The 22203-nt window shown below is 41.1% G+C and overlaps 2 protein-coding genes across 2 annotated transcripts; both read left to right on the forward strand.

Annotated features, from left to right (window-relative positions):
* The first annotated feature begins 2064 nt into the window (after positions 1 to 2064).
* On the forward strand, positions 2065 to 7640 carry LOC139474911 (uncharacterized). The gene is made up of 5 exons (XM_071258103.1): positions 2065 to 2081; positions 5892 to 6095; positions 6572 to 6673; positions 7312 to 7384; positions 7557 to 7640. The coding sequence occupies exons 2-4, from the start codon at positions 5897 to 5899 to the stop codon at positions 7362 to 7364; spliced, it is 354 nt and encodes a 117-aa protein (XP_071114204.1). The 5' UTR covers positions 2065 to 2081; positions 5892 to 5896; the 3' UTR covers positions 7365 to 7384; positions 7557 to 7640.
* Positions 7641 to 12315: 4675 nt separating this feature from the next.
* LOC139475138 (uncharacterized) lies at positions 12316 to 19179 on the forward strand. Its single transcript, XM_071258397.1, has 5 exons — positions 12316 to 12345; positions 15518 to 15659; positions 17401 to 17517; positions 18261 to 18322; positions 19095 to 19179. Exons 2-4 carry the CDS (start codon positions 15527 to 15529, stop codon positions 18311 to 18313), a joined length of 303 nt encoding a protein of 100 aa, XP_071114498.1. The 5' UTR covers positions 12316 to 12345; positions 15518 to 15526; the 3' UTR covers positions 18314 to 18322; positions 19095 to 19179.
* Positions 19180 to 22203: the final 3024 nt, after the last annotated feature.

Consider the following 22203-nt stretch of genomic DNA (forward strand, 5'->3'; position numbering starts at 1 on the left):
CAACGATTAAAGAGAGGCTAGATTAGGGTATCCTCCGGTTCAGTTTTGTTTCTTTCACATGAGTGAGTGAGTTGGGTTTAACGCACCATTTAAAATTATTTCAGTTTTATCACAGTGTGTCAGCTTAATGTGGGAGGAAAGCCCGAAGCAATGCAGGTCTCAGACGTTTACCACTTCGGTGACACCCACGAGCAAGGTTATGGTGCTGACAAACCTAGAAACATAATCGGGGCGAACATGGATTCTGGCGTGCCCAAGGGACGCAACTCTGCACAGCGAATTGCGGCGTCTTAGAAGACTGGGCCACCCGTGCTCAGCACCCCCAACCCCCACCCCCGCCCCATATGCACATGAATAAAATGTAACATACTTTAATTTTCATGGATACTTTCTCTTAAAGTAGGCTATCGAGATTAAAAAGGTATATTGGAAATATATTTTTTTCAATTCAGTGTGTTGGCCTAGAGCATTACGTGTACTGTGTCAGCGGGTTGTAATTAACAGAGCTTTGATACTGATTATAAGAAAGTAAGTTGTAAGAAAGTTGTTTTTTTAAATATATTCTCAAACACGCAAAGGACGTGCGTGCATTTTTGCAATCTCTGAAAAGAAACAGATTTAGTTATGTCAGAACATTTGAGTTTTTAACCTTGTACACCACTATCCCACACGACGTACTTAAGGGAAAAACACCTGTGAAGATCTTGGTTAGAATAGGCCGTAAAAAACGACTTTGCTTGCCGTAAAAGGCGACTAAAGAGATCGGAAGGCCAGGCTCGTTGGCTTGGTTGATGCATGTCATGGTATCCCAATTGCGTTGATCGATGCTCATGGTGTCAGATTGTCTGGTCCAGACTCGATTATTTACAGACCGCCGTCATATAGCTGGACTATAGCTGAGTGCGGCGTTAAACAACAAAGAAACAAAGAAACGAAGAAACAAAAAACATTGGAAAATGTAATTTCATGATCCATGGGGCATTTGTCATTAAACGTGGTGACCTTGGATGTAAATAATAGCGACAAAACCCTTTCCATATTCCATGCTCATAATATTGTCGATTGTACGATTACACTTCTATCTCCAAATATTGAAAGGAAATGGTTACTTAGAAAACAAAATGAGAAATCCTGGAGTTCCTCATAGATATTAAATTTGGGGATATGCCATTTAGGGACAATTTGTATTTCCGTCCTCGCTGATTAGGTTCCTTCTGTATTTCTGCTCTGACCGCAAAGATCAAAACAAGGCTATATGACCAAGATGTTTATCTGAAGCTTCAGGTGATATAGGTGAAATAGCCAATTCCCTCCTACGGATTTATCCATTTGAACTAGAAGTAAAAGACTCGCCGCAAATCACTGTTTTGATATTAACATTATATTCCCATGTTTATGTTCAGGTTAACAATTGACTTGCCTTTACTTGTGTTTGTGACGAGTGCCACTGGTGGGTCAGGATACGCTCACCTTTTGCCAACAACTGGTATCATCACTATTTGATAGTGCTTCAGAAACATATGATCACGATAGAGTCGGAATCGTACAATGGACAGTGTATATTACTTTTCCCATGATTATGAAAATGTCTTTGTCGCTTTTATTTATTTAACGTAAAAATATATTGACAATATGTAAACTTCTGATTTGCATTTTATTACTGACTTGCCAAGTTATATATTTGTCAAACGTTTCCTGTCAATATCTGTTGCCCGCGTTACACATGAACTCTGAATCTATGTTTTTTTCTGTTGTTCAACAGCTGAGTGTATGACATTATTAAGTGAAACTGACAGATCCTGTTTACGCAACATTTTAATTACAAAATGACACTTCGAAGCATGGTATGATTCTTATCTGGGAATCGACACCATGTTCCTCGGCAAGCAACTACACCTTGTGAAAAAAAGCCCCATGATTTCACAGTTTCAAAACGACGGACAGGTATTTGGTGTGAAAGACATGGTAATTTTATAAGGGTGGTGCCCATATGCGACATGTTTTGATGACACTATTTGTCTATATAAGGCGGCCAAGATATGCATAAACTATCACTGCAAGAAGATACGTACAACTACGATGTAAGTATTATTTTTCGTCATAAACATGGAGATGTGCGCCTCTAGATCTGTTATATCCGATTCATTGGCTGTAATAGCTTAAAGACATCTAAAAGAGGCAGAGGATGGGTAGACTATTGGTTAAAACGTTCACGTTAAACGTAGTACCAAGCGTGTATGGAATGTAGGTAAACGTGGTATGAAGTCCAGCAACTGGTAGTCCAGACTCGTTATTTGAGTAACCTAAGACATGTGTAAATTGGCACGGCTCCCATGGCCGAAAGCTGTGACCACACAATGCCATTTAGAAAGTGATCAAATGTTACAATTTTTATATTTGGGATAACACTTTCTTTGCTTGCCTCACTCTGGCAGTGTAATGGGGAAAGGCATTGGAACTTTTGAGCATGCACAAATGTCACATCATACCGACCCGTGAAGATCCGGGGTAGAATAGGTCTTCAGCAACCCATGCTTGCCGTAAAAGGCGACTATGCTTGTCGTGAAAGGCGACTAACGGGATCGGGTGGTCAGGCTCGCTGACTTGGTTCGTTACTTGTCATCGTATCCCAATTGCGTGGATCGATGCCCATGATGTCAATCAGGGGATTGTCCGGTCCCGACTCGATTATTCACAGACCGCTCTCATATAGCCGGAATGTTGCTGAGTGTGGCATTAAACAACAAATAAACACACACACACACACACACACACACACACACACACACACACACACACACACACACACACACACATCATACCTGAAAAAACACACACCACCAATTGACACATACTGGAGTCGAACTCTCGCGATCTAATTTAATTTAAATTGATTGGATCATGATTTGGAAATAGTAAAAAACCATTGCATTGGTGTTCCAACATTTCATATCACGAGACCTTCTTAGGTCTGTGTCTGAGAAAACCATGCTTTAGGATCCTCTTGAAGATCCTGGTTAGAATTGGTCTAACGGGATCGGGTGGTCACGCTCGCTGGCTTGGCTCATGCATGTCATCGTGTACCACATGAGTAGATCGATGCTCATAACTTCAATTACTGGACTGAATGGTCAAGACTCGATAATTCACAGACCGCCGTCATATTCTTTGAATATTGCCGAGTGCGGCGTGACAAAGAAACAAAACATGTTTGAGGGTGTGTAAGAACAATATCCCAAACTTCCAGGCCGCTGTTTCTAAACATCTTACCTCAACATCATAAGCGCTATGAGTGTACCGAATATGAATGTCTTAGATATTTCAGCCAAAGGTCTAGTTTCTTTCTGAGGAAGGTTTGAACTTTGGAATTCATATCATTTGATCTATATGTTCAGAAATATTTAATGATGGAATCTTTGAAATGTCAATGGTTAATATAGTATAATTTAACCACAAACGTTTCCTAGCTATATAATATTACTCGAAAAAAACAGTTGGTAAGCTTAGTAGATAAAGAATTCACTCGTCATGAGAATTTGTTTATTAATAACAATCCAACAGTGATCAAACCAGGTGTTCGCGAAAAGGTGAGCGTTTCCTGCCCCAACAATGGCACAAACACATGCAAAACTAAGTCATATATGTTCACCAAGAAAACCACGTGAACATATGGTACAAGTCAAAATAGGGCATCGGACACCATATTGGTCCAAGATTATTGCACGTACATAGCGACGTGCATACATGCACGCGCGCACGCGTAATACTATGACGCGGTCGGGAATCGAAACCCCGACCTTCCCTTCTCCGGGCGGACGTTCTACCACAAGACCACGGAGGCGGTCTTATGGGGAAGAAATGCCAATATGCATTTCAACATTGTTTGTAAGTTGTGTATCACTAGGTATTGATGGACTGTGTGTTTACTTATGTAGAACATGGTAAATGTATCGGACGGACGGAAGAAATAAATGGAAGATTTACTAGACAATGTTTTCAATGGAATACAATATCATCAACTAAAGCACCCAACGCCATGACTGGTAGGGTTTCGTCAGTCGGCCCTGGTAGGATACTTAAAACCACGACTAGACTTTCCACTGCGGCTGAATACTTATCAATATACTCTTATAATGTGTTCCGAATTTTAGAAATTGTGGTTTCGGCGTGCCGACATGATATGTAAATTATTTAACACTCCATTTTATCGCAGTATTCTGCTGTCAGGGGTGTTGTCTTTGACGCATATAACGACATTATTCTAGAATGTCGACATGTCTGTCTGACTGTGATTTATTTCTTTGTTGTTTAACGCCGCACACAGCAATACTCCAGCTATACGACGGCGGTTCGTAATTAATCGAACCTGGACCAGATAATCAAGTTATTGACATCATGCAAATCGATCAACGCATTTAGGAAACGATGACATGAATCAATCAAAACAGAGAGCATGCCCACCCGATCCTGTTAGTCACCTCTCATGTCAAGCTCTGAGTACGCGAAGAAATAGAGTGATGTTGAATGATACCGATCAGTTTTGTATTTTAAAATATCGGAAAACATTTGCGATTGTTATTGATCTGTCGATGGACGGGGTTGCCGTCGGTTCCAAATGAAATCTGCGGTCATCATGGTACTCTTCCATGACACAAATCTTAGAACAACATGCTAATCTCTTAATCAGTTGGACAGGCAGACAAATCGACAAACAGACATACAAAGTGTTACGATTTCCATTTTTAAACGCAAAGGTTAACACAGAAACCGGAACGTACAGAACTAAATTGTGAAATCATCAAATAACCGCACAATATCAAAGAACAATCAAATGTTATTTTGAAATACATCGGATTAGGTTTACAATCTCACAAGGTGTCAAACTATGTGACAGAAGTAATGTGAATATATCAGATCCTAATTACAATCAGTGCATTCCGGACCGTGAAGATCCGGGGTAGAATAGGTCTTCAGCAACCCATGCTTGCCGTAAAATACGACTTTGCTTGTCGTAAGAGACGACTAACAGGATCGGGTGGTCAGGCTCGCTGACTTGGTTTGATGCATGTCATCGATCCAAATTGCGTGGATCGATGCTCATGTTGTCAATCACTGGATTGTTTGGCCCCGACTCGATTACTTACAATCCGCCGTCATATAGCTGGAATATTGCTGAGTGTGGCGTTATACAACAAACAAACAAAGAGTGCATTTCCGAATGTCGACTGTTCGGCACACTTGAATGTTTCAAATGAGGCTGGTGCTTCGATCTTGCCAGGACCCAGTGTTGGAAGCAGGTAGAAATGTCTTTGTTTTCCAATAGCTATCCCGTCCGCACTGGGCAAATAGATAGACGCAAGTCAAGTCGTAGATAAGATGCCTCGAATTCCCCTCGTCTAGAACTTATGTAGGTACAGTCCGCCGTCCAGATATTCCGCGAACTTCGAAGCGTCTGAAATAATCGGCTGTCAACATTTGTATACAAGTAGCAGACTCCTCACAGCGGAGTTCTCTATACCGGTAAGTTAACGAAGGTGTCAAGCGCTGGGGCGGAGTTCGACCCCAAATAACCAAGGGAAGTTACTCTACATAAAGGTCACTTCCAATATCAACATTATGTGGGCGGTCAGGTAGCCTAGTGGTTAAAGCGTTCACTCGTCACGCCGAAGACCCGGGTTCGATTCCTGACATGGGTACAATGTGTGAAGCCCATTTCTGGTGTCTCCCGCCGTGATATTGCTGGAATATTGCTAAAAGCGGCGTAAAACAACACTCACTCACTCAACATAAAGTGAACGCCACAATCAAGTTGCCACTTACCATCATCAGAAATAATACACTGTCGCATAGCACTATTGCTAGTTGATTAAGCAGATGTTATTGTTCTTTAGACGTAATGAAGCTGATACTTGTCGCGGCTCTGTTGGTGTGCCTGCTGGCGATGCACGCTGATGGACTCTATGGCTACAACAACTACCGGATCAGGATGTATTGGAGAACAACTACATCCTGTATCTATAGAGCAGCAAGGGTGTTGTCTCGCTGTCCGGGCGTCAGATCAAGGTTCTGGTCCCGAGGATTCCGTGGGAAGAGAGGTATGATTTAAGCCTCGTCCATCAAGTAGTTGTCAAGGTGCTACGTGTGAGGTTTGGGTAGTACGATGGAAACGGATGTAACACCCTGGGTGAGTTCAAAGAGGTTTGAACGCGACATCCAAGTTTATTTGACGCATGGACGTGTGTGATCGGACTTCTGTCGAGTTTATAGCGCTAGCGTACGGAGATACTATATCGCATTGTACCCTGAATAGTAGAACTCAGGGCCCACTTGTACTTGTTTTATGCATGTACATGTATTGTAATGGTCTAACATTTTGTGATATTTTTATGACATGACAAGGGTAAAGGGTACTGGAAACACATGTATCGTGAAGGAGAAATGTCACAAAGTATGGATGCTATCGATGAGATAAATAAATATCTTCAGTTTGCCCTTTTTCAAAACCAAATCAACAGTCCGCATTATTTACATTTTGTTAAAATTGACATAATTTGAACATCATACTTTTCAGAAATCGAGAACGCAGATGAGAATGCTGACCAATTAGAGAATGATGAGCAGCAGATCAGCGCCAGAGATCTGTTTGAGGAAGCCAATGAAGGAAGTCAAGGAGGTAAATATACCTCATTATAATCATATTCCAACAGCAGTAGAGATCTGCAGAGTCCATTGTATGATTCCGACTATATCCATTATGATACCAGGTGTCCGCCAAAAGGTGAGGGTGTCCTATCCTACCGGTAGCATCAGTCATAAACGCATGGAAATCTACTGTGGCTTGAGGTTTTAAAGTCAAACCAAACTTTGATTGTACTGATGCGTGGTTTGGGCAGATTTCTACCTCAGTTGTCATACTCGCCATATATGTGATTATATTTCATATATCACGTGTACCACGTTCTTTGATCAAACAATTAATGTATTGATTTTGCCATATTTTGACCATAAATTGGATCGGTCCCGTCCAAAGAATGCTGATTGTTTTTCATTTTTTCGTTGTTTGACAGGGTCGCTACCTTGTGCATAGGTTTTGTGAGTGAGTGAGTGAGTGAGTGTGTGAGTCTGGTTTTGCACCGCAACGCTTTTAGCAGAAATGGGCTTCACACATTGTACCCACGTCGAGAATCGAACCCGGGTCTTCGGCGTGAGGAGCGACGCTTTAACCACTAGGCTACCGGACCGCCCCCTCCCCCCTCTCACCACCACCCCCATAGGTTTTGTAACCTCATGTTTAATATATCGATTTTCCAGGGAACGGCGCGGGATCTGCCAAAAAGGGGATTCGTCAGCCGACTGACGCATAGAAACAAGCGACACAGTGAAGGTAGGATTCTGTCTCATAAATGACCCTGCATCCCTGTTGGCGAAATCACCAGAACTACCTAAACGTATAATTAATAGTAGTATCAATAACTTCAGTGATACTAAAGTGAGATTACTGAACAGGAATTGCATTTATTCAGCTGACGAATCATTTCGTAATCATATGTTTTCAGGATCCATGGAAGACAACGTGAATGTCTATCGGAAATCACTCGGACGTCCCTGATTATGTTAACATAATAAATTCTTGAAGCAGAGTTTGTCGTTGTTTGATGCTCTAGTGTTACTGTTCTCTGGGAATTTAAGGGGAGGGCGGTAACCTTGTACGTACAGTATTGGCATTGGTTCGGCACATAGGGATACGATGATCTAAAGCCAAAAGCCCTGTGTATCCTACCTTGAAAAAGTTAAATATTGCTTAATGTCATAATTGCAAAGTGACAACCAATAATGTCAAGCACTGGGCGTTTCTCAAGGAGACAGTTGTATTCAACACATACTCAGCGGCACGTTGTACATTTGAGCAAGGGTCTTTTCACCCTCTTTGAAATTTTCATAAAAAGCGATTGTACCTCAAACGTTTAAATTAAGCTTAAGTTAAACTTTTTGGCCAAATTCCCTTCTTTTGACTTTGACAACATGGGTCTTTTTACCCTCTTTGAAATCTTCATATAAAGCGACATAGATCCAGCATCTCGAATATTATTGTCTCAGTAAACCTCAGATGTCATTTGCTTTACTTAATGAATACTAGTACTTTATATCTATGATCATTACGTTCAGTGACAAATGCCCCATGAAATCAAGGAATGGATGTTTGTGTAGGGTGCGATAGTGGCGTACAATAGTGAGAAATCAAAAGTCCTGAGGGATAGTGGCGTACAATATTGAAAAAATCAAATGTTTTGACAACATTAAGCTTATTTTTTTTCTGAGATTGCAAAACATTAAGCAAATCCTTTGAGCTTTTGAGAACCCACATGGTTCCACATGGTATAATTCCGCTTGTTTCACATACGCTCTGTGAATATAAAGAAAGTCCTTCCTTGATTGGACCGCCTCCGTGGTCTAGTGGTAGGGCGCCGCCCGGAGAGCGGAAGGTCCAGGGTTCGATCCCCGGCCGCGTCATACCAAAAGATGGTACTTGTTGTTACCCTGTCTGGCGCTCGGCATTATGGGGCTAAAACAAGGACTGGTCGGCTTGGAGTCAGTATGCTGTGTCTGAGTGGGGTATTCATGTTAAACTGCGGCATGGTATCTCAGTGGGCTAGCACTATTAATCGGGAACAGTCCGGACTAGTACAAGCAGCCACACACACACGTGGATGCACGTCGCTATGTAAGTGCAATAATGATGGACGCGTCGTGAAACCCCATTTCACCTCACTTCACCTCACCTTCCTTGATTTTGTTGAACATTATGATAACTCATTGAAACAGTAATTTGGTGGTTCATGTCTGGACCAAGCAGCAGCAGACAGATGCCTAAAATTTAATAATTGTAATAACCAGTTCAAAGTGGCGCTTCTTGTCGTCCACACGAGGTCGCGAGAAAATGCTGTGTCTAAACAATGTCGGCAATTCATGATACTCTTTACGACATTACAGTGTTATTACAAAATCAAGAAAGAAGTCACTAACCTAACCCACACGCGACATCGTGATAATGCGACATTTTGACCAACTGTGACATTGTCGCGATTTGAGTAATATTTTGAGAAATAATGCGACATTTTTAAAAAATGTCATCCCATCTTAAATGATTTTAAAAGGCCTTAAAATGTACGAAAAAATTGGTGTCTTGCTTGATATGTATGGAAACGTCTCATGGAAAGAATAGCGAATCGGAATTCAATAAGTCAAGCCTGTATTAATTGTTTGCTTGGTTTTGTAAGGGCGACAACACGACGATGTCACTTCTAGAAATCCATAGATATTGTCACCAGGATGTATTTCAGCCCCTCTGTTTCAGCCCCTAATTAACCTGGGCCTAGATTTTCGAAACGATCTTAGCTAAGATAAATCTTAACAACTTACGTTCAAAGATAAGATATCTTAAGGTTAAGATAAGATAGATTTTCGAAACAATCGTAAACCTGTCGCAGATCGTTCAGAGTTAGGATACCTGTCGTAACTCTGACAGAGAACTCATTTGTGTTAGAGATTGAAAAAGCGGGGTATTTCCCAGTGACGTCACGGAGATTTCCCAGCTGCTGACAATAACAACATAGATAAGTGACACGGAATTCATGATCACATTGTCAGGTCACATTGTTTAACATGCACATATTTGAGTGAAATTCTGTACAATCCTACATATGTTGTATGGCAAAATATCTATGGAAAGGTATGCCGCCATCTTGAATGAAGATAGAATAAACTTACGACAGGTATGGGGCTATCTTATATTTACGACAATCTTAAGAAATCTTAGGGCTACGATAGTTTCGAAAATATGCTACGATAGCCTACGATTTCCTTACAATAACTTTACGATAATCGTAGGGCTACGATCGTTTCGAAAATCTAGGCCCTGGTCACTGGATCAGTGCGCACTCGATTTCATTCTCATCTCGCTGTGGAGTATACAACAGTAGTAAAATGTTTATTAAAGTGTCACACGCACATGTCCAATAGAAAAGCGATGCACATAAGATAAAAGGTGTATGGAGTGCTTCCAGTCAGACATTGGCTTATGAGACACTATACACAATATAAACAAACTATATACATAATATATATAATGTGAGAGGTGGGAAATTTAGCTACGAAATCAGAAGACTCACAGGAAACAATAATAAACTCCTCGAATCGACAACGAAAGAAAAAGAAAGAATAGGTAGAGAGAGAGGTAATTTAGTAATCATGGCGACGACTGTCGTCTCTTAAACATTTTAAAAAGCTTTGCGGCAAGCAATTTTTGCAAAACGTTGGAATTCATTAAGTAAATAAATTTCTCTTCTTCGCATATTACATTAAAATTTCGGTTGTTTTCTTCAGCTCCACAATATAAATAATGCCGTAAATCTTCATAAAAACTGCATTGTAGTAAAAAATGACATTCATCTTCCACCAAATTGCAATTGCAATATTTACATAACCTCTCCGATAGTGGTATAGGAGGCTTGGACTATCTGCCTGTCTCAACAAACAAAGCTGCCCGTGAGACGCGAGAAGGCTAACAGTCTACCTACCATCACATAATATCCCATTCATAGAGTCTCCCATTACGATGCCAGTATTACTGTAATGATAATGCTTAAACCACAATAACTCATACTGGTTTCACTTCTAAGGCTTAGCAGCATATCTTGTGATCAGCTTGGAAGCATGACTTGTGACGTTTAAAATATGATCGAGCACATCTGCAAACTTGCTGATGGGGCATTAATTACACAGCCATATATACTTACGGAAGAACAGGCGACAAGCACGTGGATTGGAGCACACATGTTCAACTGGGTAACGTCACACGTGCATATCTGAAACTGAACTCTCATGTGTTGCAAATTCACTTCTTCATTGAACCAATGTATTTTTCACAAAATTACCCATCCACCAATTATTTTTATATAAACTTTATTACATATTCAAAATTAACAAAAGTTTTTTTTTCAATTTCGAATTACATGAAATACAAACTCGGTATGCCCCTACATTTAAATCAGCCAACCGGGTGAGGATTCCGGTTTAGAATAGCGCCTATAAACCTTGTCTGGTCGTACGAGGCTCAATGACTTGGTTGAATGCATGTTATTGTACCCTAGCGGCGTGGATCGTTGCTCGATATACTTTACTGGATTATTTGTCCAATGTCATGCTCCTTTTTCTATTTCTGCAAATATGTTCCCTTTTAGAAGGTAGACGAATTTGTAGTGGCTATATCTTATAACATCTCTTTTTAAGTTGTCACGGAGCAGAGCCCTTGCGACTAGGGTGTAAATAAATATAAATATAGAAATGACAGACAACGTGGTAAAAGCTCACATTTGTATTACTCTCAGCTAGATATATGAACAAGGTCCAGTCTTAAGAGGCTGGACGTCAATTGTCACAGGCAAAGATCACTGATACATAAACAAGGAACAAATATGACAACACTCTGACAAGACAATCAGCAAGACACATCGACAGCTGATCGACATTGGCTGTAACCAATATAGACCTGGGAGCTCATTAACTTTGCGCTCTCAATGAGTGGAATAGCCTAGGATTGGCTAAATGGGGAGACATGGGCACTGTGGGTTTATCCCTAAAAAGTCTCAATGGCTAAAAAAGGAACTTCTTGACTTCCAGAGTAAACAGGCTCTTGGCCTACAGAAGTTTTATCAAGCAGGAACTGATCATACTATATATTAGATACTTTTTGTGCACGGTATAATTCTTGTTGTAAAATATAAAAGAAATATTTAAATATGGATTACCCAATTACTACATATTCAATTTGTTAACCTTCAATAGAGAACTGTCACTATATCGCCAAACTCAGATAAAAACCATTACAGGACCAAAAGTTCAAGAGACATGTTCCCGAAAAAGCAATCACTAACGTCAGCTCAGTGACAGTCCCGGTTGTTTTGTCTGAAATTGACAAACAAAGAGAAAGAATTCTCAAATGTTAAGACAACTTTTTACAAATGAGCCTTAGTATTCCTCTATGTCCATCCAACCCCTCCCAGCACCACCACAAACACCACACCCAAACCGCATGTAACCAGGGAAGAAAATCGTTATCCACGTGTTTCTTTCTGATTCAGCATGTTTAGAGAAACAGATGTGATGGACATAAGCTCATATGTTACTCAGATACGTGACAATCACAGGAAATCTGTAGAGGAAATGAAAGTGTGGCGTGTATCAAAGCCAGGTTTGGGTAACACTTTCTGTCTATATATATGTATGTTTCAAACTACTTGTCACCACTGTTGAAAACCCAGTTCAAGAGAGTCCAGAGTCCAGTCTGTGAGTATTTTCCTTCTTCTCCTTTGCTGCGTTCACAATCTATAGGCGACAGTTAACTGTGACTGACAGATACGCTACACGAGATGAGAAAGACTACATATATACATGCACAAAAGTTAAGCGCCACCATATTCATATTCTCTTGATTTCACTTGTGGGAATCAGAAATACGAAATATGATGATGTATGACTGAATTAGGTTTCCATAGTTTCATGAACCCAAATTTGTCCAGATACCACAAGGAAAGCGTGCTTTACGTGTTGCTGCAGTTCCCCTACCCTATAAATAGTGAAGTTCAAGTTTCAGACACGTGTTGCATTTTGCTCCTGTGTGAGATTCCCCTTCAAATAGAGTTTGAAAATCAGCCATGGTAAGGGCAAAGTTAACGAACGTTGAAAGATGGCAAGTGATCAGCATGAAAAATGCTGGCATGTCATGCAGGACCATTGCAAGACAAATGGGTCGTCATCACAGTGTTATCACTCGTTTGATTGTCAAACATGATCAAACCAATGATGTCAATGACCGGCGTAGGTCTGGTAGGCCAAGAAAGACCTCTAACAGAGAGGATATACGTCTTTTCAGGATAGTCAGACGAAATCCATTTGCCACTTCAACAGATTTAAGTCTGCAGTGGATTACCCATCAGAGACTCTCGACGATGACCGTAAGGCGTCGCCTCAGAGCGGCTGGTTAAACGACAGAAGACCAGTAAAACGTCCTCAACTGACTGAGAGGCACATGCGGACTCGTCTGATATGGTGTCGTGCCCGTAGTCGATGGAACTTGGCCAACTGGAGAAGGATCCATTGGCCTGACGAGTGTCGAATGCTGCTACGAACTGTTGATGGTCGAAAACGTGTTTGGAGGCAACGTAACACTCGTTTTGCACCAAGGAACATCCAGAAGACCTTAGCATGTGGCGGGGGATCTGTCATGATATGGGGTTGTGTTCCGCTGGTGACAATTCGTGGAAACCTGAATGGCCAACAATACCAAGATGCCGTTCTTCGTCCAGTGGTAGTCCCTCATTTTGACAACAATCCTCTTCAAACAAGACCTGTTTACATGGACGACAATGCTAGACCACACAGATCTCGGGCAGTTTTGACTTATTTGCGTCAAGAAGCTATTGCCACTCTTCCTTGGCAGGCCTGTAGTCCGGATCTTAATCCGATTGAGCATCTCTGGGACATTTTTGGCCGGAAAATCAGACATCGTGATCCCCGAGTTCAAAATCTCGCTGGGCTTGAAGCCGCACTTCATGAAGAATGGATCCGTTTGCCTCAGAGAAGCATTCAACGACTTGTAATGAGTATGAGGCGTGGTCAATGTCCGTGGATTTACTGACGTTTCTGTCTTGCAATAGACTCTGCACTCCCTGGGGTGTCTATGTGACACCTGATATGGTCTGCTGATATCATGACAGTTACATGACAAAAAAATGTTTTTCAATGTTTTCTAATCCTTCAATTTCTGGTCTTCGGTAAAATTCCTTTCTGCTCATATTCAGAAACACAAGATAAACTTGCTTTGGGACAACTTTTGAATCGCATGAGGTTTACATAAACGGCTTATAACAATCGTACATCTCGTTATAATAGTCATCATTAAGTGCCAAAAGTAACAGCTCACAAATATGGTGGGTGGCGCTTAACTTTTGTGCATGTGTATATTTGACAAACTATTGTATTTAGCATAAGTCAAAGTGTTCAGAGACTAGATATTATTTGAACTGAAACTATAAGCATGATTATTCTTTTAAAAAAATCCTCTTGCCGTAATGTCCTATTTGCAGCAGACAATTTCTTTGTCTTGTCAAGTTTGAAGCATAAATATTTTTATCCAAGCACTTTCTAGGACAATTGAGTTTTTGTCGCGTAAATCAATGTGCACTCTTTTAATTCTACTGAAACTTTCCCGGCGGGGTTATGTAAGTTGTGGACCGACCACCTAATATTCTGACTGGGCGCTCGGAATTAATTTCTGTGAGCTGTACAATATACTTTTTTCTCTATTTATTTTTTAGGGAACAATTTTCTTTTCAAACAAACCACTTCTTGAACGCCAGGTTAAACCCAAGAGAGATGGAACCGTCGTGTGATGTAGAACTAAACCTTGAACGACCTGCCTCCTGTTTTAGGAGTGCTAACTGTGTTAGCTTGTGTAGTAGCTTTCTTACACATTTTCAATGCCAGAAGTCGGCGAGAGGAAATGGGTTCCATTTCTTTTCGCCTACTGTGCCGATTGTCTACAGTAAAGATTGTTTTTAGTGCACTTTAGTGCACTTTACACAATGAAAAATGTTCCCCTTCCATTAATTGTGGACTAGTCCAAAGTAGTTTTATTTTATTATAACTTTACTCTAGTTTGACAAAACTATGAGTTGCTTTGAAACACGTTGTTGTTGTGCTATTTTGACGGCACACCGCTCATTGTGCCCAAAGGATATGACGTCACAGTCGAATAAAGGCGCCAAATTCTGAGCTCGGTGTTCTCACCAAAGTTTGAAATGTCCTATCTCAATCGAGTCCCTTTCAACATTTGTTGCCACACATATTTAGAATATTGTGGTAATCGATACAAGGGGGCACGGGTGGCCCAGTCGTCTAAGACGTCGCGATTCGCTGTGCAGAGTTGCGTCCCTTGAGCACGCCAGAGACCTATGATTGTGGGTTCGAATCCCGGTTCGCCCATATGATGTTTCTAGGTTTGTCAGCACCATACCCGTGCTCGTGGGTTTTACCGAAGTGGTAAACGTCTGAGACCTGCATCTCTTCGGGCTTTTCTCCCACATTAAGCTGACACGCCGTGATATAACTGGAATACTGTTAAAAGCGACGTTAAACCCAACTCACTCACTCACTCACTCACTCACTACAACATTCAGAAAAGCTTTCAAACCGTTTTATGGCATTTCTACTGTTGACGCTTCATTCACAAAAGAAATATGTCCGATGCAACTCCTTATGTTCATTTGTGCCTTATGTTACCTCGTTTTTGTCAGGAGAATAATTGACATGTCTTTGCATGTGTTTGTGGCGGGTGCCAAGGGCAGGTTACGCTCAGTTTTGTAATGTTACGAATTTTGTGTTTGATGGCAGGTGGGTCATCTTCATAATTATCAAGAGATAAGTATGTACATTTATGCTTCCTATTTTTTTTCATAAGTGTGACGTCATGAAACTGTTTCTCCTCTTCGTTCTTGTGTGTCTGGTGGCGCCCTCTGTTGGGTGGGGAAGGAGGAGATGGTTTAGAGTCCGCCGGAGACGGGTGGCTACAGCAGCAGCTGTTGCAGCGTTGGGGAAAAGAGGTACACTGTCTTTGAATCGACATCGGATTGGTAGGATGTAACATTATCATTTAAAAACAAACAAACAGACGTTTTGCTTAAAAACATAAGAATGGTTATTATGCTGACGGACGAGGGCCTGATCACAATCAGAACAAAAACTAGGTATCGAAACGTTGCAGCAATGCTTTGATTGGTGCATTTGTTTCCGGACCTCTGAGAAATGAAATGTCTCCGAAAGGCTTAACTCTGTATTGCTATGTCCATATTACATTTTACAACCTCAAAGAAAAATCATTTCAAATTAAATAAGGGCTTACTACTGCTTGATTGTTTTAAAACAAAACAAAACAAAACAAATCTTTAGGAATTTGATTTCACGTAATTTTAAGGTAACGACGGTTAAAACTATCACTATATTACGTCCCATTTAATTCGGGAGACCCATTTGTCCAAAAACCCTTCATGCTGTGGTCAGTATCTGCCAAAGGTATTTACAAAATTGAACATGATGTTCTCATGGGTGCATAAAAAGGAAGAAAAAATGTAAAAACCTTATTTTCGAAAACTCTATATTTATGCTGTGAAGAGTGGCCCATGGGCGAGAATATTTTTCTTTGCTCAAAACTCATGTTTTTCTTTTGCAAATACATAAAAGTTTGTCTAAAGGCATCATTACACATGATTCAACTCATTTTAACGTAATTCAACTAATTTGTGGCATTATTAAAATATTTCGCCCCTGTGCAGGTCCATGTGCGAGAATATTTTCCTTTCCTCAAAACTCATGTTTTCCTTTCGCAAATACATAAAGGTGTAACTACAAGAAAGACACTTGATTCAACTCATTTTAACTTAATTCAACTAATTGTTGGCGTTATCAAAATATTTCAAGCATGTGCGTCTACAAGAAAGACACTTGATTCAACTCATTTTAACTTAATTCAACTAATTGTTGGCGTTATCAAAATCTTTCACGCATGTGTGAGAATATTTTCCTTTGCTCAAAACTCATGTTTTTCTTTTGCAAATACATAAAGGTGTGTCTATAAGAATCATGACACATAATTCAACTCATTTTAACTTAAGACAAATGATTTAAGACGGTATCAAAATATTTCGGCCATGATTTGGTCAGTCTCCATAAAGCATTAACTAATTGTGTGCAAAGTAAATTTATATTGTATCATGTGAAATATACTTTATATTATACATGTATCATTATATTACTATTTAAATTGGGCCTGTGGTTGGATGTTACCTTTATAGAAGTTTTACAAGTTTTACCTTTTGTACATATTGTAACGTTCTTTAATGAAGCCGGTCTCACCTCTCAAAAATATTTATAGTTTATCATACGAATTCATGCGAGTGTACTCCAATTCAATTCATCCACATCATTAAGGTTTAGTTAGTTTCTTTCTCATTTCCCATTTTATGTCTCGGTAAAATACATATTAGTTATTACATTGACCTAACCTTGACTGCCCACTTCGTTGTAAACAAACTGAGCACAGAAGCTGTGTTGAACGTTATTTAGGATATATTGACAGACATAAGATAAACAATATGCCTTCAGGAAGAATCTTTAAAGTCGTGCAGATTTCCTTTTATTGTGCTAGAACAATTTATATTAACTTTATGACAAGCATGCAATTCCAACAATGAATATGAAATTGTTACTGAACATTATGTGTAAAGTTTACCGTGTTAGAAATTTTTTTAAAAGCAGTAACAAACATGGTTTATGACCAATATACAGGCATTGAGAATTTCGACCTCAACAAGGACGGGTATGTTGATCAGTCAGAAGCCGAGAAACAACTGAGCACCAGAGATGCTGAATCCCTCATGAAGATGGCTGATGAAGAGGTAGATGGTAAGTGGTAAAAATATATTGAAAACACACAGGTTAGAGGCTTCGTTTGAAGCAAAGAGAAGGGTACGTAGACGAAGGCGTGTTTGACTTGTCGTTGCATGTGTTTGTGGCGTTTTGCCTTGTCTTTGCATGTGTTTGTGGCGTGTGCCATCGGTGGGTCAGGCTATGCTTACCTTTTCGCGAACACTCTTTGATAGTTATTCATCAACACATGATCATGAAATAGTCGGAATCGCACAATGGACTGTGCTTGAGCAGAGGTTTCATATGATAATGGACATGTTTTTTGTTTTTATTTACATCATACATATAAGTCTAAATTATTGTTATGAAAAGGCAACATTAATATTCTACATTTTAAAGACTATCATAATTCTCAATAAATCAAGACATCTAACGCCGATGGAACATCAACATCAACATATATTAGATTCTATTGTCACCAATATGACCGGTTTTAAAGTAAAGCAGGTAATACAATAAACTACGTTTATAACGAACATGCTTTAAACGAACTGACAGATAAAACGAACTGTTCTTGAAGTCCCGACCATTTGCTGTATATATGCTGTGTATATGCCTGTAACGAACTACGATTATAACGAACTAAAATTAGTGGTCCCTTTGAGTTCGTTATAACCGGAGTTTACTGTACATGTATCAGACAATAACATGTTGCTGACAGACTATCTTAACTTTATGTCCTACCTTTTGCAATATGATGTTTGTGATCATTGTTTCAGGCAAGTCGGCTGTATCTGTGAATGAGTTTACACGCTATCTTCAGGATATCTAGAACGATCCCGTAAGTAGAGTACTGTATATGGTATGGATGTGGTTCTTTGACATGCGTATCTATATAACGAATTTGCGTTTGATTGATCAGTTTGAGTCATCAGTATACGCTGTGTTTAGTATGACAACATACATTATATTTGGTCGACTTTAAAGACATACCCTCTGGCTTTGACATTGGAAAGCTATTGAGGTTGGTGGATATCCGAACGAAATACAACAATTGGAAATTCAGTCAGTCTGACATTTGAGTTATTGATATGTTTGATTATACTTTGTGGAAATTACAATTTGTGTGTGTGTGTGTGTGTGTGTGTGTGTGTGTGTGTGTGTGTGTGTGTGTGTGTGTGTGTGTGTGTGTGTGTGTGTGTGTGTGTGTGTGTGTGTGTGTGTGTGTCCGGACTGATGCCGATTTAAGTGCCAGCTCAATGAGATACCATGCCGCAGTTTAACATGGATACCCCACTCAGACACAGTATACTGACCATAAGGTTTAGCTCCTTAATGCCGAGCGCCAGACAGGGTCACAACAAGTACAATCTTTGACGCAGCCGGGGGTCGAACCCCGGACCTTCGAATTCGCTCTCCGGGCGGACGCTCTACCACCAGACCACGGAGGCGATTTATACCAATTTGAAACCAGTACGACTGCCAAAGTTGATCCCTCCCATTGCTAGCGGTCAAAGTTCCTGTATTAAACATACTAACTGCTACACCCTGGAAAGATGACTGTTCAAAAGGAAGTGTATGAACCGTTCAAACAAGTTTTATGTTTGTTTCAGAGTAGAGACGTACGAAAATCCTATTCACCGAATTACGGATCACTGAGTAAAGTATTGTTCATGCATTAATAAAATATGCAAATAATTCGGTATTGTCTTCTTTTTAATCAACACAATTCGTTTAGTTTAACAGACTTTCATGTTGCTATTTAATATTGATGTAAATAATCGAGACAATCCAGTGATGGACATCATGAGCATCGATCCAAGCAATTAGAGATAAGATGACATGCATCAATCAAGTCAGCGAGCCTGACCACCCGATCCAGTTAGTCGCCTCTTACGACAAGCAAAGTCGCCTTTAACGGCCAAGGACAATATTGCGTGAAGACGGAAAAGTCCGTCCACACATTGGCAGCAAACAACATGTGACCAATACTCAGCCAGCTCAGCTGTCAAATGAGAGTATCTGGCCCAAACTGAAACGTCAAAAAGCCCCGACACTCCGTAACGCGTGTGCGTCATGCTCCCAATGAGTGTCTGGGTGGTGCATCATGCTCCCAATGAATGTCTGGATGGTTGCGTTATGCTCCCAATGAGTGTCTGGGTGGTGCATCATGCTCCCAATGAGTGTCTGGATGGTTGCGTTATGCTCCCAATGAGTGTCTGGATGGTTACGTTATGCTCCCAATGAGTGTCTGGATGGTTGCGTCATGCTCCCAATGAGAGTCTGGATGGTTACGTTATGCTCCCAATGAGAGTCTGGATGGTTACGTTATGCTCCCAATGAGTGTCTGGATGGTTGCGTCATGCTCCCAATGAGTGTCTGGATGGTTACGTTATGCTCCCAATGAGTGTCTGGATGGTTGCGTTATGCTCCCAATGAGTGTCTGGATGGTTGCGTCATGCTCCCAATGAGTGTCTGGATGGTTACGTCATGCTCCCAATGAGTGTCTGGATGGTTGCGTCATGCTCCCAATGAGTGTCTGGATGGTTACGTTATGCTCCCAATGAGTGTCTGGATGGTTACGTTATGCTCCCAATGAGTGTCTGGATGGTTGCGTCATGCTCCCAATGAGTGTCTGGATGGTTGCGTCATGCTCCCAATGAGTGTCTGGATGGTTGCGTCATGCTCCCAATGAGTGTCTGGATGGTTACGTTATGCTCCCAATGAGTGTCTGGATGGTTGCGTCATGCTCCCAATGAGTGTCTGGATGGTTACGTTATGCTCCCAATGAGAGTCTGGATGGTTGCGTTATACTCCCAATGAGTGTCTGGATGGTTGCGTTATGCTCCCAATGAGTGTCTGGATGGTTGCGTTATGCTCCCAATGAGTGTCTGGATGGTTGCGTCATGCTCCCAATGAGAGTCTGGATGGTTGCGTCATGCTCCCAATGAGTGACTAGATGGTTGCGTTATGCTCCCAATGAGAGTCTGGATGGTTGCGTCATGCTCCTAATGAGAGTCTGGATGGTTACGTTATGCTCCCAATGAGTGTCTGGATGGTTACGTTATGCTCCCAATGAGTGTCTGGATGGTTACGTTATGCTCCCAATGAGTGTCTGGATGGTTGCGTCATGCTCCCAATGAGAGTCTGGATGGTTACGTTATGCTCCCAATGAGAGTCTGGATGGTTACGTTATGCTCCCAATGAGAGTCTGGATGGTTGCGTTATGCTCCCAATGAGAGTCTGGATGGTTGCGTTATGCTCCCAATGAGAGTCTGGATGGTTGCGTTATGCTCCCAATGAGTGTCTGGATGGTTGCGTCATGCTCCCAATGAGAGTCTGGATGGTTGCGTCATGCTCCCAATGAGTGACTAGATGGTTGCGTTATGCTCCCAATGAGAGTCTGGATGGTTGCGTCATGCTCCTAATGAGAGTCTGGATGGTTACGTTATGCTCCCAATGAGTGTCTGGATGGTTACGTTATGCTCCCAATGAGTGTCTGGATGGTTACGTTATGCTCCCAATGAGTGTCTGGATGGTTGCGTCATGCTCCCAATGAGAGTCTGGATGGTTACGTTATGCTCCCAATGAGAGTCTGGATGGTTACGTTATGCTCCCAATGAGAGTCTGGATGGTTGCGTTATGCTCCCAATGAGAGTCTGGATGGTTGCGTTATGCTCCCAATGAGAGTCTGGATGGTTGCGTTATGCTCCCAATGAGTGTCTGGATGGTTACGTTATGCTCCCAATGAGAGTCTGGATGGTTGCGTTATGCTCCCAATGAGTGTCTGGATGGTTGCGTCATGCTCCCAATGAGAGTCTGGATGGTTACGTTATGCTCCCAATGAGAGTCTGGATGGTTACGTTATGCTCCCAATGAGTGTCTGGATGGTTGCGTTATGCTCCCAATGAGTGTCTGGATGGTTGCGTTATGCTCCCAATGAGTGTCTGGATGGTTGCGTTATGCTCCCAATGAGTGTCTGGATGGGTGCGTCATGCTCCCAATGAGTGTCTGGATGGTTGCGTCATGCTCCCAATGAGTGTATGGATGGGTGCGTCATGCTCCTAATGAGTGTCTGGATGGTTGCGAAGTGTATGTGTCCACTGTTCAGTTAAGAGAATTGCTTCCTGTCGAGTTGCTGGAAGGACAGGGCGTCGTGATGGTCTCCTGCTCTCAGTTGGCCCCGGGTCCATTGACCCTGGCATGTGCGTTATCGTCTCAAGTACACATCCAGGATGCCATCCCCACACACACACCATCGTTCCTCGATGTAGGACATGGAGATAGGTTCTTCCAGCTCCACTGATCCCATCCTAAATCATAGCTGTTATGTTCGGCTTCGCGGGAATCCTGAAATCTTTCTCCATGTCTCCGTCACACTGGTTGATGTTACGTGTATAATTTTTTTTATTAAAACGTAAAATGTGTTAACGTTTGAAGACATTTTTTTCGGTGGAACAGGACATGCTTACTATTTTCTTGAACACCTGGTGTCATCAAGGACTTTCAGTGATCCATTCATATAATTGAACAAGTGCTGTTCAAGTGACTAAAATGCCTTAAAATAAAATATGGAAATTCCTAATAAAAGATGACATCAGAGATAGCTGTAGTTCCGAGCTTTATTCCAGATACAATGTGTCAAACAACAATTCACATCATAAACAGCATCACAATAATTTCTTATCAATATGACATAATGCTTACAGCTTAGATAAGTCT

Source organism: Haliotis cracherodii, unplaced genomic scaffold, assembly GCF_022045235.1.
Source record: "Haliotis cracherodii isolate W230 unplaced genomic scaffold, xgHalCrac1.p SCAF_3, whole genome shotgun sequence".
Classification (NCBI taxonomy): Eukaryota; Metazoa; Mollusca; class Gastropoda; order Lepetellida; family Haliotidae; genus Haliotis; species Haliotis cracherodii.

What these genes read in the sequence shown, in the direction of transcription:
- LOC139474911 (XM_071258103.1), top strand. Translation starts at nt 5,897, where the DNA reads ATGAAGCTGATACTTGTCGCGGCTCTGTTGGTGTGCCTGCTGGCGATG. An exon ending in AGGATTCCGTGGGAAGAGAG is followed by an intron (nt 6,096 to 6,571) that starts GTATGATTTAAG and finishes CATACTTTTCAG; the next exon opens with AAATCGAGAACGCAGATGAG. An exon ending in CAATGAAGGAAGTCAAGGAG is followed by an intron (nt 6,674 to 7,311) that starts GTAAATATACCT and finishes TCGATTTTCCAG; the next exon opens with GGAACGGCGCGGGATCTGCC.
- LOC139475138 (XM_071258397.1), top strand. Translation starts at nt 15,527, where the DNA reads ATGAAACTGTTTCTCCTCTTCGTTCTTGTGTGTCTGGTGGCGCCCTCT. An exon ending in TGCAGCGTTGGGGAAAAGAG is followed by an intron (nt 15,660 to 17,400) that starts GTACACTGTCTT and finishes ACCAATATACAG; the next exon opens with GCATTGAGAATTTCGACCTC. An exon ending in GGCTGATGAAGAGGTAGATG is followed by an intron (nt 17,518 to 18,260) that starts GTAAGTGGTAAA and finishes TCATTGTTTCAG; the next exon opens with GCAAGTCGGCTGTATCTGTG.